At 33.4% G+C, this 23,893-nt stretch overlaps 1 protein-coding gene across 17 annotated transcripts in view; it reads right to left on the bottom strand.

Moving 5' to 3' along the window:
• The window catches only part of KCNMA1 (potassium calcium-activated channel subfamily M alpha 1), a 476,248-nt gene that overhangs the window by 113,241 nt on the left and 339,114 nt on the right, over window positions 1–23,893 (bottom strand). For all 17 annotated transcript variants that reach the window (XM_084526419.1, XM_084526420.1, XM_084526418.1 and 14 more), the window contains 6 exons: window positions 22,707–22,812; window positions 21,190–21,272; window positions 18,358–18,427; window positions 17,342–17,497; window positions 3,632–3,741; window positions 1,385–1,453 (listed from right to left, as the gene is read on the bottom strand). In XM_084526419.1, the coding sequence (XP_084382545.1) occupies window positions 1,385–1,453; window positions 3,632–3,741; window positions 17,342–17,497; window positions 18,358–18,427; window positions 21,190–21,272; window positions 22,707–22,812 (594 nt within the window). The remainder of the gene's footprint in view (window positions 1–1,384; window positions 1,454–3,631; window positions 3,742–17,341; window positions 17,498–18,357; window positions 18,428–21,189; window positions 21,273–22,706; window positions 22,813–23,893) is intronic.

Raw genomic sequence — 23,893 nt, 5'->3', positions numbered from 1 at the left:
TACATTAAGTAATGCAGAATGAGGTCAATGAATGGAAAAGTATTTATTTTAAGATGAGCCCATGGGAGCTGGAAACATTAAAAAAATATGAAAAATATTTCAAAAAATATTTCAAAAAAGGATTTTTTTAATCAGCATAGTGCAGACATAAGTAATACCCAGTATCACATACACCACTTCACATACCACTTACCACATATAAAAGAATAAAGTAAAACCAAGTACAGGGCATGGAAATACTGTCATTAACAGGTGCAATATTAGATTTCTGTGTCAAATGTTTTACTGATACTATCATGGGTGTTACAGATATTAATACAGAAAAAAATAAAAAGACACATATAATAAAAAGCATTAAATCAAAACCTCAGAAATCGTGGTATGAACTCAAATAACAGAACTGGTTCTTCTTCAGGAAGAAACAACTGCCCTCAAAGGGTTAGATACTTGGTGGCCAATTACCTGCAAGATGGTGTAATATATATGATTCCAGATTTACTGCAGCACTTATGAATGTAACTTTTGACAGAAAAAATAAAATTCACCTCAGAGTCAGAATAATCAGATTTCTATTACATGCCCCTCTACATGTTGCAGACCACATTTATAACATTTTTGTTATACGATAATGAATGTTGTGTAAATGCACTGATGGACAAGTTGACAGGAACTTGACTCCAGTGTACACTCAAATTCTTAAGGTTTGTTTTACAAAAGGTAGAAATGCCTCCTGTCTGTGAATTTGTACTAATTATAATCATGAAATTTCTTCATTTTGGATGAAGAAAGATGTCAGTCAGTTGGAAATTTCACAGCTAAATTAATCTTCCAGTTACCTGATTGTATTAATATATACAGTCTTTGTCGGAATAGACACCATATAAATATTTATTCTATATTTCCATTTGTCCTGTATCCTATGTAGAGTGGTATTTCCAAACTTATTTACATGAAATTATTATTTTGATAAATACAAATAGCCATAACGAACTGTGATTTCACATCTGTTTTCCACTTTTCCATTTTCAGTAGAACATTGGACTTCTGATTATAGTTGATAGAGTATGAACAATAACAACAACAACACAACAACATTTAATAAAGTATATTTAAAAAAAAAAAAAAATTGCACTTCTGGAGGTGGGACACAACACTGTCCCTCCCACCTTCTACTAAATGTTTTGACTTTGATTTGGCAAAGGAAAAACAGGGCAGAAATACAAGCCTTTCAGTGCTATGTGAAATGGTGTAATGTGATGGCATGTTAATTATACTCCTAGAAGTTTCAAAAGCATAGGGATATCTATATTAATTCTGAAAAATAAGCAGGCAAAATTCTTAACAGTGCATTCCAGAACTTCTGAATTTGTAGACAAGGACATACCTGCTTTCCCGTTTTTCTGACTTGTATTCTATGGCTATCATTAAGAGCTTTAGTTTCGCAAACACCAGTCTGCAGAAAGACAAGACAACAAGAGTCAGTTCTTTTTCATAACCAATATCATTTTTACAGGGATGTTTTGCTAAGATGTTTACCCATTCTTCACTAAGATATACAAAGATCAAGTATTAAGGAGTTTCTTTTTTGAAGATAATAAACATGTTTTTTTTTTTTTCTTTAAAATATAAACTAACAACTTTCTTGAGTTGTCGCACAACTTAGCATAAACAGCAGCACTATATTACTCAGTCTACTTAAGCAATAATTACAACGGTCATAATACAAAACATAAAATTGCATTTGAGTATAGCTGTAAATACATTAGGAATTTTTTTCAAATCTTTGCTAGAATTTAGTCATATGCTGATTGCAGTGCACACTCCTTAGAAAGTGTGTAGAAACATACATTCACATACATTCAATGAGTCAATATTTGCTAGTTCCTGTCACAGAAGAAAAGAATAACTGGAATCTATTTCTGACCAGTATATGGGAAAATACACGCTGATACTGTAATATATATTTATTAACTGAAGCAAACTTTTCACATTTCTGAAAAGACAACTAATGTGACATTAGAGAGCACAGTAGGACCTTATAACCTCTGCTTTCATGTGCTGGCTCTTGCTGTCTTACAGGTGTGTCTAAGACTATTTAGTATGTATTCCTTGGCTGGGTTGGGGTGAAGGGGTTGGCCAGCCTTTTTTATTTGGGGGGTGGGAGGGAGAAGGGGAGGGGGTGCAGAGGAGAGGTTATGACAGAGCTTGGAGAAAAGTGTTAAAAAAAGATTTCATTGGCAGAGTCAGATAAGTCTGATTTTACTCACAGTTAGAAAACTGGAAGCTTTATTTAGAATCATGTTTATTAAGAGTCATAGAGGCTGGCTTGGCCATTACCTGAACTAAGCTCGGGTTTGTGGTGTCTAAAATTTGACATGTTTGCAATGCTGAATAAAATCCAGAGTTTGGGAAAACATTTAACAGCTATGGCCTGATCCAGCATCACTGCTTCAGAGAGGCAAAAATTGAAATGGGATTATTATATGTGAAATAATTAAATTTTAACAGTCCACAAATACAGAAGAGGTGCCTCACCCTCTGAGATAAGTTAAAGAGAATGACTCAAGATAGAAGCAAGAACTTAACAGTGACAGACAGTCCAGGATGTCTGTGATAGTTAGTGGCTTAATTTGGAGTCACTCTCAGAGTAGAAACTGCTACTTCTATGAGTACAACCAGAAGAGAAATAATCTGTTCTGGAGCTGTGAGAGAATGCAGACAAATAGTGAGTGTTGCCTACTTGCCTAACTTAGTTCTTTGACATGGAAATGTAGTCTATGACTTCTCTTATTAGCTCCCCAAACATGGCCTATTATAAAAAGATACAAAAAATATCATGACTAACATGGGAATATATGCCACGGTTGTAAAACATGCAACAATACACTGCACAAATGAAGAGCAAATAAAATCTCTACAATTTTGCCTTTTCTTGAAATGGAAGAGAAAATAAAACTGTGCTAAACTGTCATATTTTGGTGGCCATAATAGGTATCATTGCAACCCTACACGTATAAAGCTGTCATCTACAGAATGATTCTAGGACAAATTTAAAGATTTTCAGTCTCTAGAATTAAAGTTGTAGCATGCCTTATGCTATGGTTATACACCGTATGCTTAAAATACTCCCTTTGCCTTACAGAATATTTTTTTTCAGACATACATTTCTCTTGGTTAATACAGTTTGCAACCAGTTCCATAAAGCTCTGGATGCCATGCTGCTTGCACGACTCCAGTACATCTGCTTCAGTTAATGAATAGTTTCCTTGGAATGGGACATAAGCCAAGACAGTGATGCTGACAAACACTATTCAAAGAATGGAAATAATTAGAAGAAACAATAGGACAAGTAAATAACTCAGTTTAAATCGATTGCTAGTTAATTTGTTCAACACTGAAAACATTTATGCTTTCATTTAGAATCACTGAATTCCAAATCTCTTCTGAAAATGGGCATTATAATGTTTGGAATACTTCCATTCTGTGATTTCTTTAATGTTTATTTTATTGGCTTCCATCTGATGTAGCAACAACATTAGGACTGTAGCAGAGTGAGGTCTCCTACAGAAACCTTTGGTTTCACTTGAGAGCAGGCAAACAATTATGTCTATTAATATGTATTTCTACTTACTCACAAACTGCAGGGAAAGACAAACCCACAAAGGCACTAGACAGATATTCTGTATACATTTCATTTGCAACTCCTTCCAGATAGTATTTCTGCCAAGTATCCTCCTCAATCTAAAAATAGAAAAAAAAAAAAAAAGAAAAAACAAAGAGAGAGAGAGAGAGAGAGAGAGAGGGAGAGAAACACAGATGTAGAGTTCTGAGTAAATGAAAAAAAAATCTTTAAAATTAATTAAAAACTTAAACATGTATACTTTTTTTTTTTAACAAATAAATTAACTGACCACTCAAATGCTATGGCATTTAGTTTTTTTTGTTTGTTTTGTTTTTTTTTTGTACCAGCCAAGAAAAAAAAAAGAGTTCATAAAGACAGTAAATCCTATGTAAAAATAAAACACAATTCTTGGCAGGTACATTCAAGCATGACATGAAACAAGGTGGTGGAGAGCTTAAGGAGAAAAAGCTACTCAATTTTCTGTTTTTGAAAACTCTCTAGCAAAATAGCTGCATTATATTTTTATTGAGTCTTAATGTTTGTTTTCACTTTTTTTTGGAACTTTGTCAACACTCAAAAAGCATCATTTAAAATTCTAAATAATTGTTCATTAACAAGGTAATATGAGAAGCAGATATACTCAAATGGTTTCAATATATAATTGAAGACTGTATTTATGTAGAAGAGCAGTTAGAAATGGAATTAATGAGAGAAGTTGAGATATCAGAGATTTTCTATTTTTGAAATAAGGTATGTGATCTTACAGATCATTAAAATATTTGTTTACTCTGTGTCTAAAAGCTGTAGTTCGTTCTTTGCAATGAACATGAAGAAAAATTTAGTTCCACTGCTTAGGTAGCTCCATTATGGTCTTTGTCTTACAGAGCAGAAAGTGAGATGATACTGATTTTAGATATAGAGAAAAAAAATATATAGTAAGAAAGTATTCATTAGAGAAGAAAGTATTTATTTATTTATTTTAACTCTTGTTAGGAACTTGCAAAACTACCTCAAAGGTTGAAATACTAAATACCAACTGATCTAAGGACTTTGATAAATCTCTCTATTATTTCACAAATTGTCTTTGTCCAACATCTGCAGCATTTCCCAAGCTCAGTCCACACTGTGCAAACAGATAACAATATCAAACCAATCCTGCAGGAAACAGAACTGTAGCCAGACCAAATGAGGTGGCAAAAAGATGCTTCAGGAACATCCATCCTTCCCAATTAGTGCAGGTAAGGCTCAAGTGCTTTAAGCTATACTGCCTAGCTTGATTATCTGAAGTCCCAGAGTCAGTGTAACCGCAAACAGCTAAAACAGCCCTTTTTTTTTTTTTTTCCCACTACATAGATAACTTTCAGCACATCAGAAATCTTTATCAAATAATTCATTTCAATATGATAAACAACTTATTACTGCTTCAAAATTTTGTGCAGCTACATTACTGCTCACCATGTCAAATTCCTTGGATAATATTCAGCCAACGATTTTTATGGTATGGAAGGACTTAGGGCAGCAAACCATAGGTTTGCATATTCTTTATGGTAAAACCATTACAGTATATTAGGAGAAGTTTGGGTTTTGTTATAAATATATATTACAAATATCAACATAATTGTACATCTCTGTCAGTATTCAAGGAAAGAAATTAAGATGCGATGTGAGTGAGTTGGGTAACAGCATCCAAATGGATTTTTTAGCCACTCAGCAATAAATCAAATCAAGAAAAGAATCTTTAAGCAACAATTTATCTTTGCTCTGTCAGACTACAGCTGTTTTAAAACAACATTAAAGCAAGAATTTCTTGCATTACATACAGGGCTTAACTGAAGTATCTCCACGTAAATACAAAAAAGGATAAAAATTTAAGGTGGAAAAAATTAAAGCACATACTGTGATTGCCAGCCAGTTCAGAACTGTGACCGACAACATATTATATGTAGCATCCAGTAACTGGCTTTCTGGCTCTTAAATCGAAAAACAAACTCACACCTACATAAATGTTATTCAAGATTATTTTATTCCACGTATTAATTTTATTTTTCATTTAACTAGCTTATTTATACTGTTGCTTAAGAAGTTTTATTTCTTATTATCTTAATCTAAATTATGTTTCTAAACCAAGGTAAAATCAAAGGAAAATGGTAACTCTGTAACAATTTATAAAGTAAATACCTAATATTTTTTAATTTTAAATTAAATATTTAGGAACTGGAAAATATTTTTGTTTTTAAAGTTTGTATAATATAGGAAAAAAAAATATATGAGCACAAGCTGTAAATGTAATCTGCATTTTAAAACCAAAAGCTTTAAATGGTAACCAAGACCTATTAATTCCTTAAAAGTCCAAAAACAGATGTTTCTTGTTCCTTTGTATACTGTCCTTGTTTTGGCTAGGACAGAGTTAATTTCCTAGTAGCTTCCTAGGTACTTCATTTTGAATTTAGGATGGTAATAATATTGATAACATCTCGATGTTTTAGCTGTTACAGATAAGTACTTACATTAAGCCAAGGGCTTTCCCACCAGCAAGGAGGATGGGGGTGCGTAAGGAGCTGGGAGGGAACAAAACCAGGACAGATGACCAAACTTGTCAAAGGGACGTGACACCATGCTCAGAAATAAAAATGGAAGAGTTGGATGGGGGTCTGCCATTGTAGCATCAGTCAGCTGGTGGTGAGCAACTGGGTGTACATCATTTATTTTGTGCATTCTTTTCTTTCTTGTTTTTCCTCTCTTCTGTTTCTTGAACTGTCCTTATCTCAACCCATGAATTTTAATAACCAACCTCCAACACTCTAATTCTCGTCCATCCTGGTGTGAGGGGAAGGGAGTAAGCAAATGGCTGTGAGGTGCTCAGATGCCTGCCAGGTTAAATCACAACACACACATTTGAATTTTCTAAAAGTTTTAAGCTATACTGCCATGTATACTGCCATATTCTTACTCTTGTCCCAAATCATGAAACTCACAAAAACAAAAAAATCAGAAATATATAAAAATACAGTGATGTTCCTTTTCTTACTGCTTTCTTTAGCTGCTCTTTCAGAAAGCTGCCTTCATCCTGACTCCCCGCATTGCCTGTGAGTTCTCTAAGTGTGCACTTGACTTTGCCTCTTTCTATTCTCCACCATTCATTACCTGACATCACAAGCAATTCCAACTGAAATGTTACTCTAGGCTAATGTCCCATATATCCTTCTTTCTATTTCTCTCTTAACTACTTTATCCAAACTGAAGTCTCAGCTTTCCTGACATTTAAGAAATGTCAGGAAATATGGACATTGGAGGTATAGCCTCCAACTCAGAGGCTAGTTCTTACTTTACCACCCCATTGGCACTCTTCTTTTAGCCAGTGTTGAACCACACCAGCACACAGCATTGTGCCTATCTTTCAAGCTAATAAAGCGGGTATTTTCTTTGCCTTCTTCAACCCAGTCTTTATATGCTTAGACCATTCAAATCTTGTTTTCCCACATATCAGTATAATCTGTGAAAAAATGCTTAATGTGTCAGAAAAAAAATAATAAATCACCTCTAAAAGCCATTAAAGACTGATTCATTGTCCTAGCATTTTGTGCCTATCCAGTACCACAAGTGTGAGGGATACAGTAGTCATTCATGCTAAGCTCACTGACTAAAATCAGGATGATATTACCAGGAAATAAAGCAACAGTCCCATTGAAAGGATTCAGAAAAGGAATTACATTTGAGCCTCTGGGGATGCAAAAGCACATGTCAGGAGTATAGAGTCCTAGCAACATAAATAAGACCTACAGCTGTGCTGTCTAACTTAAAGATCCATTTTCATACCATGTCCACACAGCTTGTACTGAAATGCTGTAATTATGATGAGCTTTTTAAAATTTTACAACTTAAAAGCATCTCTTCCCTGATCTACAGCTCATTTAAACCACTTGAACTAATCTCTACTGAATTTGAAATGCTTAGGATCATTGTCCGAACAGCACAAAGTAAAAGGAAACTGCAGTGTGTTTGACATGGTCATTCAGGTGAGGGAAATAAAATTAAGATATTAATATATAATATTATTTAATTAAATGAAATTTATTAGATCGGTATATTATATTATTAAATATTATTACACTTATTTTATGTATTATTTTAGATTATAATTTTCATTAGAATTTAGTGTGACATAAGTCTCTGTTGCACAATTTTCCACTATTAAAAAAAAATATTATACTGAAACAGCTATTTTACCAGGACTTGTACGGTATTTTATGTATCTTTTATCCTACAGACTTGGTACTAACTTGGGATTCACCAGTCTTTTCCTAATGCTAAACTATTCAAAAGGCAAACTTTCAAAGGAACTTTCTAAAGAACAGAATAATTACAAACTTTTTAATAACCCAGTAAAATATCAGTTACAAACAAATAATTTTTTACAAATTTTCTTCTGCTGCTGACAGGCTGCCAGGTAATGAGTTACTTCAGTTCTGGAAAAGTAAACAAACAACTACAAGAGTAAGTTACAATATGGAGATGATCTAAATCATATACTCCCTGACAAGTGGGCTGCAAACAATCAAAAGAAATTTCTTCCACAGAAATTGTTTCACCATTCGGAGACCATGTGTGATGCTAAAAGGGATTTGCACTGTGTTATTCTCCACCACACACAGAGAAGGCATATCACATTTTTTATAACCCTTTTATTTATGTGAAGCTTGCAAACGTTGCTGATCAGAAGTTCTTTATATATGGAAAACAGATAAAGTGCCGACTGGATAAAAAACGGAGTAACGACAGTAAGAACATGTTTGTGACAAGCTCTATTTTGTTGCTTTTTCTTAGATTGACACCACCTGGGGTTGGAAAAAATATACGAGGAGAAAAAAGATAAGCATAAAGATAGCATAAGGAAAACCAGAGTAAGGTTGTTTTCTACTCCATTTCTCCTTTCTACTTTCTTTCCTGGCTTTAATTTCTTTAAGCTACTAGGTTTGATTTGAAGGAAGGAGCTGCAGGACTGAAAAACAAAACAAACTTATTTACATAGTAGTGATCAAGATTCATAAATTCACCTTCCTGTAGTGATTGGAATGTTGAAGATACGTTCTGTTAGGATACTACAAAATGTTGATTAATGACTTTTAAGAATTGCTGATATATGGGATGTTATAAAAGATTATTAAAATATAATGGAGAGAAGATGATCTTTGCAGTTTGTCTTCACCTGACCTATGATTTTTTCCTTGTAACTTTAAAGAGATAGATGGTCACCTGCCTGGTATTTTGTGAAAGGCAGTACCTGCTGGTCTGCTAGAAATGAAACAATGATTAATAACCTCCAGCATTCAATATTTAATTTCTTAATTCCTTGAGTCATGCAGACACCCTGCATTTTAAGTAAGGGCTCCACAGGAAAACACAATCAGTTTCTCCTCCCATAATCCATATCAGCAAGGTACTAATTCTAAAACATTTACAATGACAAAAAAGTACTCCTGAAGTATCAGGAGTTACTATACTCTTGACTAATTTAGGGCTTTCTGATACTTTGTAGTAACTATTAACCTCAGATACTGTATCCTTAAATAATTTTGTTTATTTAAAATGTGCATTTATTTTATTTTAAAAATAACTTGAATGATTGTAATCCGTTCATTTTTTTTTTGATTTAGTGACACTCATATTTTACTTATCTATTCATTAATAATTTGTCAAAATTTAACCATTAATGTGCAGATGAAAAAATCTGTCCCATATACACTTACAAAACAGATGTTTTTCATGTCATTTGGCTAACAACAATGGAGAATAATAAAACGTTTCGCTGTACTCAGCAAAAAGAGCTGAATTTGAGGTGAATATGGTCAAGATTCTACTAATCAAGGTTACCATAAATCTCATTAGGTAAAACTATGAAAATTACTATGGTTAGTTAAAATTATATCTTGTATTTAGCCTAGCTGAAAATGTCACCAGTGAAGAGAACAACCTTGATTTTAAATTACAAAACATTCAATTTTATGGTAATCCACTTCACCCTGATCTTATTGCACCCTACTATCATTTAATATTTTCCCTTTTTTCTTTTTTAATTTCTTGCATGTTATTTCCATTTTATTTTATTCATTTAATTTTATTACGATAGGCCTCTACAGATCTTATATAAGGTAACACTTTTAGTCCCACATTTTGTGGGGGAGGAGAAGAGAAGCAGAATCTTCTAGCTCAGAAAAAAACACAGACTTTTTTTTTTTATTTGATCACAGAATAAAAAGGTATGCTTTGAAAAAGTACTTCTAAAACACCAAAGCCTAAATGTTTTCAAATCTCCAGCATATGATATTATAACTACATGAGGACAGAAAAAAAAAGTCAGACAAGCTTTAACAATGCCCATTCATGTTTCATATACAACTCTTGATGTTCCCTAGATTTTGACTATAAACAAAGGTAATAGGCACTTCCTATAACCACAGATGCCACTTACCTCTGCAGATTAATAATAACAATTTCTTCTTATAAATCAGGTACTTAACTCGACTGTTAATTGTTGGTAATTCAGTTATTTAATATATCTGTTTTGGTTTTCGCAAGTCATTCCTACATGCTTTGTGCATTTATATCTCAGATCTCTGGAGTTCAACAAATCTCAGGCAATTTTCTTCAGTCTACTCTATATTGAAAGTACAGAAGAATGTTCTCAGGGGGATTTTAAAATTAAAGCCTACCATACTGCATGCCACGTATAAAAAAGCTTTCCTTTCTGTTGCACTGTTTCTACAGAGGATAATCACACTCTTGGGGTAAGATCCGCTCCTCTCTGGCACTCAGTAAATTACTCAGAATGGAGTAAGGTAAAGGACTGTTGTCCAAATCCTCAGTCTGAGTTGAATCAGACATGGATATTGCTCATAGCACATTTCAGAAACACCTCTCCAGAAGTATGTCATTGATGCACCATCTCAATGATGACACTATTATTTTTGTGTAGCCAAAACTCTACAGAGACAACTTAATCTACCTCTCTACTGTAGCTTTTGTGTTCTAAATTAATTTTATGTTCTAAATAAATTCTCTTTCAATTTCCTCCTTATTTGCTCTAGAATTTGTACTCTCTTGTCCACCTAAGCCTATTTACCAATTTTCTAGAAAAAAGGAAAATAATATTTATTTTAAGTTTAACTTTAGTTAGACTTAAAACCTACTAAGTTTTAACTCTTTATAAAGGTTATATGCTTTAGCCAAATGGATACAATTGTGCGTGCATTTTCAGATGAGGTGATTTGGGCTTTTTAAAGGAATTTGTCCTCTAGTCTCCCCATGTATATTTTCCAAAGATTTGTTAAGAAGCTGGATGGGAAATTTGCTTAACCTCAAGCTATCTTAAATTTATGGCTTCTTTTTGGGCTGGGAGAACCAGAGGACCAGGCTCCACTACATTTCTTCATTTCTTATGAATCTGACTTTCTAAGAACCAGCAGTGTCTCTTCTGTCAAGAAGCTACAATAAAACACAGCTAGAAGAAGCAACAATGGTCAAAGATCAGTTAACTGAAGAAAAAAGATGATTTTTCCTTGGTAACTAGATGAAATGAGAAAACTTCTGCAGTGACACAGATGACAGACAGATTATAAAAGCTGCAATGGTCTATGTTCCTCATTGCACCATTAAAAGACCAAACTTTGAGGTCTATAGGAGAGAAATCTTTCTGAAATGTAGCTTTACATTTCCATAACTAGAATCAGGCAACCTTCTTTAATGAGTAGTAGTATAATGTACTTCTTTAACATATTCATCATGAACTAGATAGCTAATTGCATAAGGAAAGTCCACCTGAACAAGGAGGGAGAAGTGTTGTTTCATTTACTCTTCAGGAACAGACATTTTAAGAGAATTTCAGTTTGTAAATCACTAGCAGTTTTGTCACTTGAGAAGAAACTATTTAAACTGTAGAAGAATAATATTTGCAACAGAGATTACAAGTTTGTTGTCAACTCCTAACTGGAACTGAATGAAGACAAAATCGATCAAGAGCAATTCTATTCCCTCTCTCTCTTTTTTTTTTTTTTTAATTTAAATATGGACCCCCTACTTTACTCATGCAAATATTGTACACCTCAAGCATATTACCAAGCAATGACAAAAGACAGACACTTCTACATCCCTTTCCTTTCCTTACAGAAAAGGAACATTCTTCTGTTTGGAAGACATTCATCTGCATGATCCTAAGTAGCAGGCTTAGCAGGTCATTCTGTTATTTTTACTCCTGAAGTTAAATAACTAATATACTTCAATCAGATACTGCAGCAACATCAGTAAATGTAACATTCTATAAAGATAACAAGATAGTACAATTAGTGATTTATAATGCAACAACAAGGAAACATTCATGATCATTGACTGACAGCCACGCTATAGCATACATGTATACTATATTCTTTTGATTTTTATGTTGAATCATAGCAAAACGTTATCACAGGATGCTATGCTGGTTCAGATAGTAAGAATTCATTTCTCTCTTCAGAGACCTTACAAACTCAAGAGCAAATTCTAACAATCAGTGACAAAAATTTAAGTTATTACAAACAAAGCTAGCTAAAGAGCATTTATCTCTTTGTGTGGGATCTTACACAAAATGTGTCATACAGTGGTTTGAACCTACACCTCTCACATTTTACTCTAGTACTCCTCTGCTCTCCTCTATCTGTATATAGGCACAATGTTGTTATCTGCAAATACATTTACATAAAACAATCATTTACTAGCAAGACAGAGAGATCAAAAAATGATGTACATCTCACAAACACAACCACTAGTATTGTCAGGACACCTTAACACACCCAGCCCTACACCCTGTCAGTATAAATATCAGCAGTTCGGTAGCCCCAACTGATCTACTAAAGCATTTGCTTTTCAGTGTAATGACATAGTTACATGTAAGAAATTGAGTGTATCTGAAGCTGACAATGCTATATAATCTTTTCCGTCAAAATTTAGGTCTCACTATCAAGACAGAGAACTAAGACTAGAATTGCAGTATGACTTGGGATATTATACTATACTTTTCATTTATCAAGGAAAAGCAGGGAGAGGATGATGGAATGTCTTTATAAATATTAAGGAAGTGACAAAATGAAAATTCCTTTATAGCATAATTAAAATACCTGTAAAGCCTGCTACCTGGCATTGAATAAACTCAGCTCATCACCATTCAGGGAAGAGCAAAAGGCAGCACAAATGCTTCAAGACTAATTTCAGATGTTTAGAAGAACACTGTCCATTATATATTTTGAAATATGTTTTATTTGATAAACAACCCTATTTTATTGGATAAAAAGAAAAAATAAAAGTGCTGTAGAAACCACGTGAAAGTTGTCAACTATTTCCTTTTTAAAATACATATAAAACTTGCTTTTCAAAGATGCCCAGAAGGTCATGTGGAGAAATGTTTCACCAGAACTGCCTAGAGAATAACCTCTTCACTGGAGCAATTCATCTGAGCCCTAACTAAGCTGTTTTCTTTTATATACATCTAACACAGGGACTCCTGCTAGCACCAAGGCTCACAATGCTTCCAGGGCTTCCTGATAATTTTCTAATTCTCTTCTCCATCACATTTTATTTTCTGGCTACATACATGGAAATAAAGAGGAAGTGAAAACATAATGTTCTTGACTGGTAGCTGAAAATAACATCTCCAATGTATTTTTAACATTTCCTCATCCCCATTCATAATGCCCTTTCAGTCTATGCAAATTGCTTGTGTGAATGTCTGGCTTCATTGTACCTTTAGACACAGAAACCAAAATCTGACTGGTAAGTGTCAGATAATTGGCTCAAAGCTGTTCATAAATTCCTAGCAAAGATTTAAACTTCTCAGATTTAGTCTTATAATCAAATTTCCTTAAGCATCATTAAGTGTCAACTATCTCTTTATTTGATTCTGTTGTTTTCCTAAGTCAAGGTACTCTGTTTATTACACAGCCTCCTTTCCTCACACTACGAGAAGCTGCATTTTTCACCTATTTTCAAGTTCTCCTTTATTAGAGGAAACTCACTGAACTCACTCATACTCATTCTCATATTCTCAACAGCCCAAGACTGCCTAAGTGGCCAAAAATACATAGAAAGCCAGCTGCTGTGTTCCATCAGTGTGTATAAGCACCCGTCTGATGTAAATCTGCGTGGCTTCATTATGTCCATCTCTCAGCCTGTACTAGAATAGAATATATTGAGAGAAGTGGGCATTGCATACATGTGGGTGTGAGCAACAGATGCCAAAAGAACCCACAGAACATTCCTGCTCTCAAAATAGCTTAGAAGAGAACTGAGACTGCTCTAGATCATTTTTCAGTTCTGGAATGATGCCTACTGTCTTACCAACAGAGCAAAGACAAAACTAATTCATTTTTGGACTTGTGTTACACTCAAGGACCACATTCCATACTTTATTAATTTATGTAACAATACTAACTCATGTTGGATTCCATGATTGCAGACAAGGACAAAATTTGACCACCTCTGCCTTTTATTCTATTTACTTACTTTTTGCAATGTTTTTCATACAGTTAGACTTCTTGTATGCATTTGCTAATCCAAACAATACTGAAAGTGCACTACAGTATAGTATTTCAATCTTTTGCTAGGACTACGCAAGCAGTAAGTCCTGATTTCTTTATTAATACAACGATAGCACTTTCTGCTATAAAAAGAACAGACTATTGAAAAACAGTTTATACGTGTAAAGCTTTTGGCTTTTTTTCTCCCCTCAACATGACTTGTTGAACAGTCTTTTCTCCTTTAAGTGTTTATAGACCCTTTTTGTTACAACTGTGCATCACATAATCTTTTTGAGCTGATTTTCTTTTTATCCAGTTTGTTGCCAAAAGAAGCATAAAAGATTCCATGTGAGATTACATTTCTAAAACCAAAAAGAAAATATTAGACACAAATATAATATTTTGAGGTTTCTTTGTTTGTTTTACCTTTAATACTAGGCAGACTGTTTACACAAATCATTTTGTTATAAAGTAACATATAATGAGTTAAATGTGTGCAATGTCACCATCAATCATGTTTGCTTTTGTTTGACTGCCCAAGCATTTATGGCACATTAAATGACTTTTGAATCACATTAAAAGAAGGAGGAACAAACACACATTTCAAACTTTTTTTTTTTTTTTTTTTTTTTTTTTTTTTTTTTTGAGAGAGAGAGAGAGAGAGAAATTTCAGTAAATCTCCCTGGCAATCTCCTATCTTGTGTGAGACTATACTAATGGCTCAAGGAATTTATGAAGGTCTGACAGCATGTAAATTCAGTACTTTAAATGAAAAAGATTGGAAGTCCTTTTAGGGAACTTACATCTTTCTTTTCAATAGAATCCTCCTTAACAATTCCAATTAACATAGCTGCTCTACTACAATACTCTCTTTAAGCACAACCACCACTTAGTAACAGCTTTCTCTTTCAAACACAGCTTTTGGAGTGAGATAGTTTGCAGAAAGAATATCCTTTCAGTTAAATAAAGAAACCTTTTGCTATCACCAATTGATTTGAATTATAATAGAAAGAAGTATATTCTCAGTTCTATGTTTATTTTACTTTAGATTTTTACACTCAGAGTTCTTTGAAAATGATTACATCAATTTTACTTACCTGGATAACTCATTCTTAATTAAATAGCAAAATTTTTAACCAACACTAGCAGAGTCTTGCATTCTACCGATGCAGTATTTGACAGCATTCTGTTAGTGCCACCTGAAGTAACACAATTTAAGGTATGTCTGCATGCTACTCTGTTTATAGCTGCATATAATCACAGATACAACAACAAAACTGACATTTATACCTTTCTCTAAATCAAATTTGTTGTTATTTTTATGTTTATTCTGTACATATAGAAGCAATCACAATCAATAAAATGCAGACTGTCTTAACCCATTTAGATCCCATTAGAAGATTGGGATGGTTTCTACCTCAGCATAGGGGCAAAGTGCTTTGCAAAACTGAGTATTCAGCTTAAAACCGTTCATCAGTGAAACAGCCCAATGCATGGAAATTATTATAAGATTACCTTATAAAATAATATAGGGTTGAAGATGGTAAGATACTGGTGTAAGTGGTCAGAGACATTTTCTGGAAAGTTGTTACCTTTAACTTTGCATTTTTTGACTTGTATAAATATTTTAAGTTCAAATCCAGACCATAAGTGTGTGTCTCTGGCACAGTTCCCCAAAACCAGACACTTTCTGAATCTCTCTTTCTCTTTTTTTCTTTCTTTCTTTCTTTATTTTTTTTTCCTCACTGCAAGTTGAATTTCATCATTAAAGTAACTTGCATTAAGGCTGGGGCTGAAGATACTGGATTTTCTTGGAGATAAAAGATTTTGGAAGACAGAAGCTGAACAAAAGTTTTTGACCTACTTCTGACATCAAGAGCAAGTTCACAGAAAACTTTGCCACACTAATTTGAATATATTAGTTTGACTACTACAATTTTTTGAGACTCCTGAGAGTGCATGACCTGAATGAATTTCACAAAAAATTGATTTTTCTTCAGGATATAAGTAGAAAGAATTAATTATGAATCATGGACAGTTTTCAAGTTTGGCTTTACTGAAGTAAAACAGCTTTTTTACTTGAATGTAAATAAAGATGCAAGCAGCCTAACTGCAGACAGTAAACTGCAAAGCCCAGATTTATTTCCATATTGCAAATGGGCATTTTTTGACAGTATGTAGTAGTCACAAGAATCTGTGGTCTCCATTACCAGGATTCCAAAGAACACCTTAATAAGAATTTCAGGATTTCTTGAGAAGTGAATAAAGACTCACTACTCTACAATGAAATGCGCACTTCTGTGGAACAGTCCTGCCTTTCTCACCTGATAACATTAGGCATTATGTTGGTATTTCTTTGTTTGTGTTTTTGTTTGTTTGCTGTAGTTTTTTGTTTGTTTCCCTTGCTAACTAGCACAATGGACTTGAAATGGCCTTCCTTGTACTTCAGTGTTTCCTGTCCTATTAATAACAACTGTGCATCCTTGATATTTGGAACTACTGTCCCAGACAGGGGAAGGAAGCGTGAGAGAAGCACTGACTGCTTCAGTCAAGGCCTTAGTCCAATTGCCACAGATGTCTAAAATAACCGCATTAAAATTTTGCCATTTAAGTTTGAAAAACCTCTTTTACTGAGAGGAAACACAAATGAAGTTGTAGGATGTTTAGCCTTTGGTTCCAACACATTTCTTATTTACTCTCACAGTCAAAGGTCCAAAGAACAAAATGATCAGTCCTTTCTTCTGGGCACTTTTTTTTTTTTTTTTTTTTTTTTTTTCCATATGGAACATATATAAATCACATTTTTGTTTTAGCAGAAGGGGCTTTTCTCATAGATAAACACATGGTTTGTTTAAAGCAGAGCAAAACACAAAACACCAGAATTATCCCCCTTGAAATGGATGATAGTTTGAACAATTTTTTAACACCAAACTTTCCAAATAAAAACAAAAACATAACTTTGACAGAACCTGACAGTTTTCCCAATTTGCAGCAGGGATCTTTTGCATGCAAGTGTGTGGTGTTTTCTTCTTTGTTTGTTTGCTTTTTTGTTTGTTTGTTTGTTTAACAGAAGTTCTTAATGTGTTCCTCTCTGTTGCATATTTGAGCCATGTTCTCTACACAACTTTCTGACAAACGGAATTGCAGACTAAAACATTCTAATGAGACAAGGCATTACCTTTATGAATGATCTCATAGAGAAGAGGTTGGCTAACATTGTTGAAAGGCCAGGTGCCAGGCAGCTCTGGGCTATGAAACCCAGCTTGAGCTCCGCAAGACAGATTGCATCATCCCCTTCTTTCCAGTTCCAGCTTGGGATATTTAAAAGATGGGCCTGAAGAAAATAAAATAAAATGAAACAAATAAAATAAAAATAAAAATAAACTCCACAGGTGAAGAGGCAGAAATACTTCTGTAAATAAAGTACAGTAATGAAGGAGATAGAAGTGAATGACTTTGTTACTGGGTTTATTTATTTGTTTATTTTTCTGACTAGGGAAAATTACTTTAACTACTTAAAAATTAGTTATATGCTAAGAAGCACTCCAATCTTTTATACATATTATTGTAACAGAAAAAAATTCACATTTCTCAAGCTGTGTTCTAGATACATATATGTGGCTGTGACACTCTGGCAGGCCCATACTCGCATCTGAGTGAGCCTTAATTTTCACCTTAATTTTTTATTTTTTTTTTTGAACCTGCAGTTCGACAATTACAGATCCACATTGCCGTTTAAGAAATATAAATTAACTATAAATGGTTAATAAGACTATAATTCCATGTGAGTTTTTTTGTAACTATCCATAAAGAATTGACTTTTCACAAGAGCTGACTTGCCTAGAAACCACCAGTTCATTTCAGGTAGCTCTAGTGCAATAAGCTTGACAAAATTTACGGATTCTGAGTGGTTAAAAGTTCACCTGGAATCAATAGCAAGTATGGACACTGTACCTTTGAGAATTATATCCTAGGTAGTTAATAAATGTCAGAGAATTTTGATAAGGTCACTTGCATATATAAATAAAAGTGAATTACCTTGTAACTGGATTATGTGACAAGGCTTATTAGGGTGTTTGGAAAGAAAAATGCTTATTGTTAGTGAAGCTAGAAAAAATAGTGTATGAGTGCAAGGTAGCAAAACACAAAGCAACTAAAACCTGTGGGGAGATACACTACTGGTTATCACATTACCTTATTATGATACTGCAACATCTGAGTGATAATTCTTATCTTCGGATGGTAATTCTTTATTGATATAACTCTAAAAGTAAAATAAATATATGATTAAAATAACATATTTGGACGTTGTATCCCAGCACATCACTGTGTTGTCAAATCCCACAGTTAAAACTGTACTCATGTGTTTGGCTGTAAAGCATAATAATCGAAGTTAAACATATGCAAAATTTACATCTAGTCAAGTTCATTTAACAACCGTCAAGTAATACTAGACAACAAACTTTAGGACTTACTCAGTTTAATGGCTTCCTTACAGATTTTGCAGAAAAAATAAAAATACTTGTTTTAGCAGCTTTGTTCAGATATCCTATTCTTTGTGATAAACTAATAATACACTTGCAATTATTCTCATCTTTAGTGATTACCTTTGTTTCTTTGAATCAATGTAATCAAGTTTTGCAATGATAAATGTCTGAAAGGACATTTCATCCCCCCTTCCATTATTTGTTTATAGTTGTTAGACTTCTATCATATTTAAACACCTTGAATGATGATTTTATTTGACTTGAATCCAAGTGCAAGTTCATCTTCATTTTTTTCTGCATTATTCCTAAACTCGATATTGAAATTGATATCTGAACTCTGAATTTATAACAGATAGGTCTACTTCCATAATCTGCAGCTATTGCAGCTATTCTTCGTTATTTAATGAGGGTAACATATATCCAGCTGTATACAGATTGGATATGGCTGGAATAAAAATGCTGTAGAACTGAATAGATTGATAATGTGTTAGGAAGAGAGAATGAAAAAAATGCAGTAAAATTAATGAAAGAAACAAGCCATGTTCTGTATGATCAAACTTAAGAAAGAGAAAAAAAAAAGGTATTCATTATTTCAATTTACATCATCTTTTAAAAGGACAAAACATTTATTCCTATTAATTTTCCATTTCTTTCTGAATTATTCAATTAAATATTCAATTTAATTGAATTAAATTCATTTAAATGTGAGAGGACACAAGAGAATTCCAGTCTTGAAATTACACTTTTGCATTTTATTATATTTAATGTATTAAAGGTATTAAATGTGTTAAGAATGCACTAATCTGCAGCTGAAATACTTTTAATATATGTATGCAACTAACATGGAAAATATATTTTTTACATTAAAACACAAAAGCGTGACTGAAAAATAACATTAGGCATATATAAACCCTGCCCCTTCCACAGACACCCAGGTATCTTGTGCATAATGAACTTCTTCTGGAGAAGTAGCTTTATTAAATTTCTTTTTATTTCTCCTATTTCCTTCAAATCCTAGAATGCAAACATCTGACAGACAAATAAAACTGGTTCAATGCACTGGTCAATTTTGTTTGAGAATTTTGTTTGAGAATTTTTTAACAGATCTTTGACATTTTAATTTTTAAAAGGTCAGACTGGTCTCATTAAAACTAAGATTTTATGAACAAAACACAAAAAAATTGAATGACTTAGTTTTACTGTAACTACCATCCACATCCATTAGCTACCATCCACTAATTGATCCTTTAATCCTCTTCCTTCAGAGGATACAGGGAGGAAGCAGGACAAGCTTTGGTGACCCCTAATATAATAAGCGACTTGTTATCATTAAGCAATGTTGGTCTTCAGAGTTAAAAAGGAGGATGGATCTTGGAGACCACTGTATCATTGCTATCATGAAGTTCATACCTCACTTTCCCCAAGTAGTGTGATTACTTGGGATATCAGATTTACTGAGGAGCAATGAGGTATGAGGTGATCAAAGGTCCTTCTGTCCCATTGTCAACACCAGCCCTTGCAGGGCATGCATTTATGTAATTTATTGTTGCAGCAGCACAATGACTTTTTCTTTCCTTTCACTTTTGTTGTTCCTGTGCATAGTTATGAATACTTAAACTCTAAGGTTTACAAAATGACAAAGAGTACCAAAGCTCATGCTCCATGTGGCCATGTCATCCCTCACCATAACATCTAGAAAAAAATGAGTTTTTAAAGTAACAAACACAGCAAGCAATGAAGATCCAGAAGAGAGATGTTGCTTGCCAGTGGATTTGGAGAACATTAGTAAGTTACTCTGCTGTACTCTACTGTACAACAGTAATCACAAGCCAAATAACTGCAGCTGATTCTATTCTGGATGCACTAGTACTGTAACATTCTGAGAACTAGTACTGTAGCATGACCTGTAAGTGGTTATAACAAAGAAACAGAAAAGGCGCTACATAAAGCTCTCATGTCCCTTTTGAAAGGATGCATTTTTACCTACACCATGAAAATAGAGATTTACAGGCCATTTCTGGAAAAAAAAAAAAAAAAGGAAAAAAAAAAAAGAAAAAAAAAAAAGAGAGAAATTCAAATCTGTGTGATTCCTTCATTGACTTAGCAGAGAGGAATACATAAATTGTTAGTTGTTTATACAATTATACAATTACAGTTGAGCTATGCTGGAAAAAGAGCAATCAAATATCTGAATATGCAAAGATATTGTAAATGAGAAAAAACGGCCAATATACATGTACAAAGTCCGAAACAAATACTCTGATTTCAGATTTCACTTTTGGTTCAGTTTTTCCTGATTTTTTTCTGACATGCTATAAGCTAAACTAAAACAGTTTAGGCAGGAATTTAAGGGTATCCTCATCTCTGAGATTCTGAGACATCTTAAAATTTGCCCCCTTAAGAAAACTGTGAAATGGTCTTCAGGGTAATTTATCAGCATTGACCTTCAGATCAGCAATAAAGCTGTATGTGGAGGATATGGCCTATTTGAACACCAGTTGGCTAATCAAATTTAAGAATTAAAAATTAATGACATTACCTCATAATGTTGGAGGCATCTTCAGCATCTGGGTCAGCGCAGTATTTATTGGCAAGAATTAGGCACGCATCTGCTGACTCTATCTGAGACACCAAAGAAAAAGAAAAATAATTAGCAACCTCTGTTTTCAGCTATTTGTTCATGATAAAGTATTAGGGATTCCAACACTGCCATCCTGATTGTGTGTCATAATACTAATAAGAAAAAGTGTTACAAGATTTTACAAGCAACATGGGTGATGGCAACAGCTTTCATATACACATAGCAATTTATTGAAGCTTGTTAATGGTGCTCAGATAAGGTTGATAGTTCCATTCATTACTACTATGTTGTATTAAGCTAAAGCACGTAAGTTTTAATATCCTTTAATTTAATAATTATAATTCTATATATTTTTATTATTTTTTATTTATTTTTTATATCTTTTAATATAATGATTTTAATATATTTTGTAATCAGATACTGAAATTTAGACCCCTAAATCCATAGGAAGTTCCTGTTATAGTACTACAGTGCTCCCACTAGTCTTGCAGTTTTGTTTGGGAATTTAAGTATCCTCTTATTACAGAAAGGAAGAGATGGCTGAACCTATGATTTAGGATCTGAGCATGAGTTTTCAGGAAGCACAAGGACAAGAGAACTTATCTGTTCACAGGACCTCTATGTTCATGCAAACCTTAGCCCTATTTAACTAAAAGCAGATGACAAAAGATTTTTTCATTGTATACAACCAAATATCAACACAAAAAATGGTGTAACAGAGAACAAAACACCAGTATACAACTTCATGGTAATAATGAGAACACTGATGAACTGAAACACAGTATGCGTTGGGCTACAAAAGGTTAAGCAATTTCTGTAGCCAAATTGGGCAGAAGACACAATTACTACTCCAGAAAGTGCTAACGCTGCATTAAAACCTTATTGGCTTAAGTAGTTGGTTTACATTCCATGTGAGGGAAATTAAAAAAAAAAAAAAAAAAAAAAAAAACCAAGGTGGTGCTCTATAATAATATTTTACTACAGAGAGTTCTAGACAATGAACTACCTCATTCTAACTACCAAGTATCTTAAGTTGTATTTTTATCAGGATTCTAGACAATAGAAAAAGGATTTGACAGGTGAAAAATCATTTTCTAATTGTTCTGATGAAGGAGCATTTTAAACAATTACAGTAAAACAATGTCCTATTATATCAAACATTAATGTTAAATAGACTTGAACTAAACCCCAATGAAAAATTCATAAAGAGTTCAATAGAATGGCATACAATGTTTAAGTAACAGCATTACTGTAGCTTTGAAGATCTAAAGATACATAGGAAACAAGGTTTATGGACAGAAGGACTGATACTGTAATATTGTAATCATTAGACAAGCTAATACAAAAGGAAAAAACATTTTTGGGGGAGCATCCGAATAAAAATATCACTTTTTAGATATTATTTTATTAAAATAATGCAATGAGTAATTAAATAAAAGTCAGGTAGCAGGAGAACAGAACAAAAGAGCTATTACCTTCACTCTTGCCAGGTCATGGGGATTAAGGACTGAACCCTGATAAAATTCCACCTGAGTGAAGTGTCGTTTAAAGAGAGCCTCCAGCTCAAGGTTAGGGGAGATACTGCATCGAGAAGAGGAAGAAAACACAAGAGCAAACAAGAATTTAGTTTCCATAACAGTCCCAGTTTACTTCATTTATTTATAAACTGACCCATTTATTTATTAGGTGCTCAGACTTCTGCTGATGCTTTTTCTGTGGTGTAGAAACATCATGTAGTACTTAAAAGACAAATACTATACTGCTTACACTTCCTCTCTTCTGTCTACGGCACATCTGGCCCATTTAATTGTGCCACTCTGCATGTTCATCATTTGTCACTTTTTCACATATGTGAATCCAGAAGAACTGGTGCAAAAGTTTAAAAACATCCTCTCACAACATTTTCCATAGAAATCATCTGCTAATGCAACAATCCTCTGTACCTACCACTCTCAAAATAGTTGATTGCATCAAATAAGAGAGCTCAATGTAAAATCACTAAAATCCAGGAAAGGAATCCCATCGGGACCCTTGTGGCCTGTAAGAACTAGAATTAAAACAAACGATTTTGCTCTGACTTTGTCTTATTTCATTCTGCCATAAATGCATGACTAAATTGAAGAGCATCTATTATATTATAATACATTATATTTTCAAGGGCACAACCTTGGAAATACTTTTCTTAAATAGCTATGTTACAGGTACATGAGATCATTCTGATGCCAGATGTTAAATTAATAAGCAAATAAAACAGATACATGCAAATATTTTTTGGGGGTGGGCGGAGGAATAAAAATAAATAATAAAAAAAGCAGGCACAAAAAAGTAGACAGGTGCTGAACTCCCTTTATAAGCATATATAGTTTTGCAATTCCTATCACCATCACTGTGGAAATTCACTTTCCTCTTGCAGTCAATTCCTGTACTTCCTTAGAACTGGCAAACAAGAAAACAAATAAAGTAGTACCTTGAGGATATCATCTGTAATTCAATTTAAAAGGTATAGATAAGAAAAATTGTATAAGTGCTGATTCTTAGTTTTCCAGCTTCATTTGTTGAATTATCACAAATGATTAGCTTTTAATAATTTTCTTTAACAGGAATAAAAGTACAGAACTTGCTGCTAAATACAGAAATATCACTTATTCATAGTTTAAAGGAC

This window comes from Aythya ferina, assembly GCF_964211825.1.
Source record: "Aythya ferina genome assembly, chromosome: 7".
Classification (NCBI taxonomy): Eukaryota; Metazoa; Chordata; class Aves; order Anseriformes; family Anatidae; genus Aythya; species Aythya ferina.
Note: the sequence above shows the minus strand (reverse complement) of the source record. Positions and strands in the feature narration are given on the sequence as shown.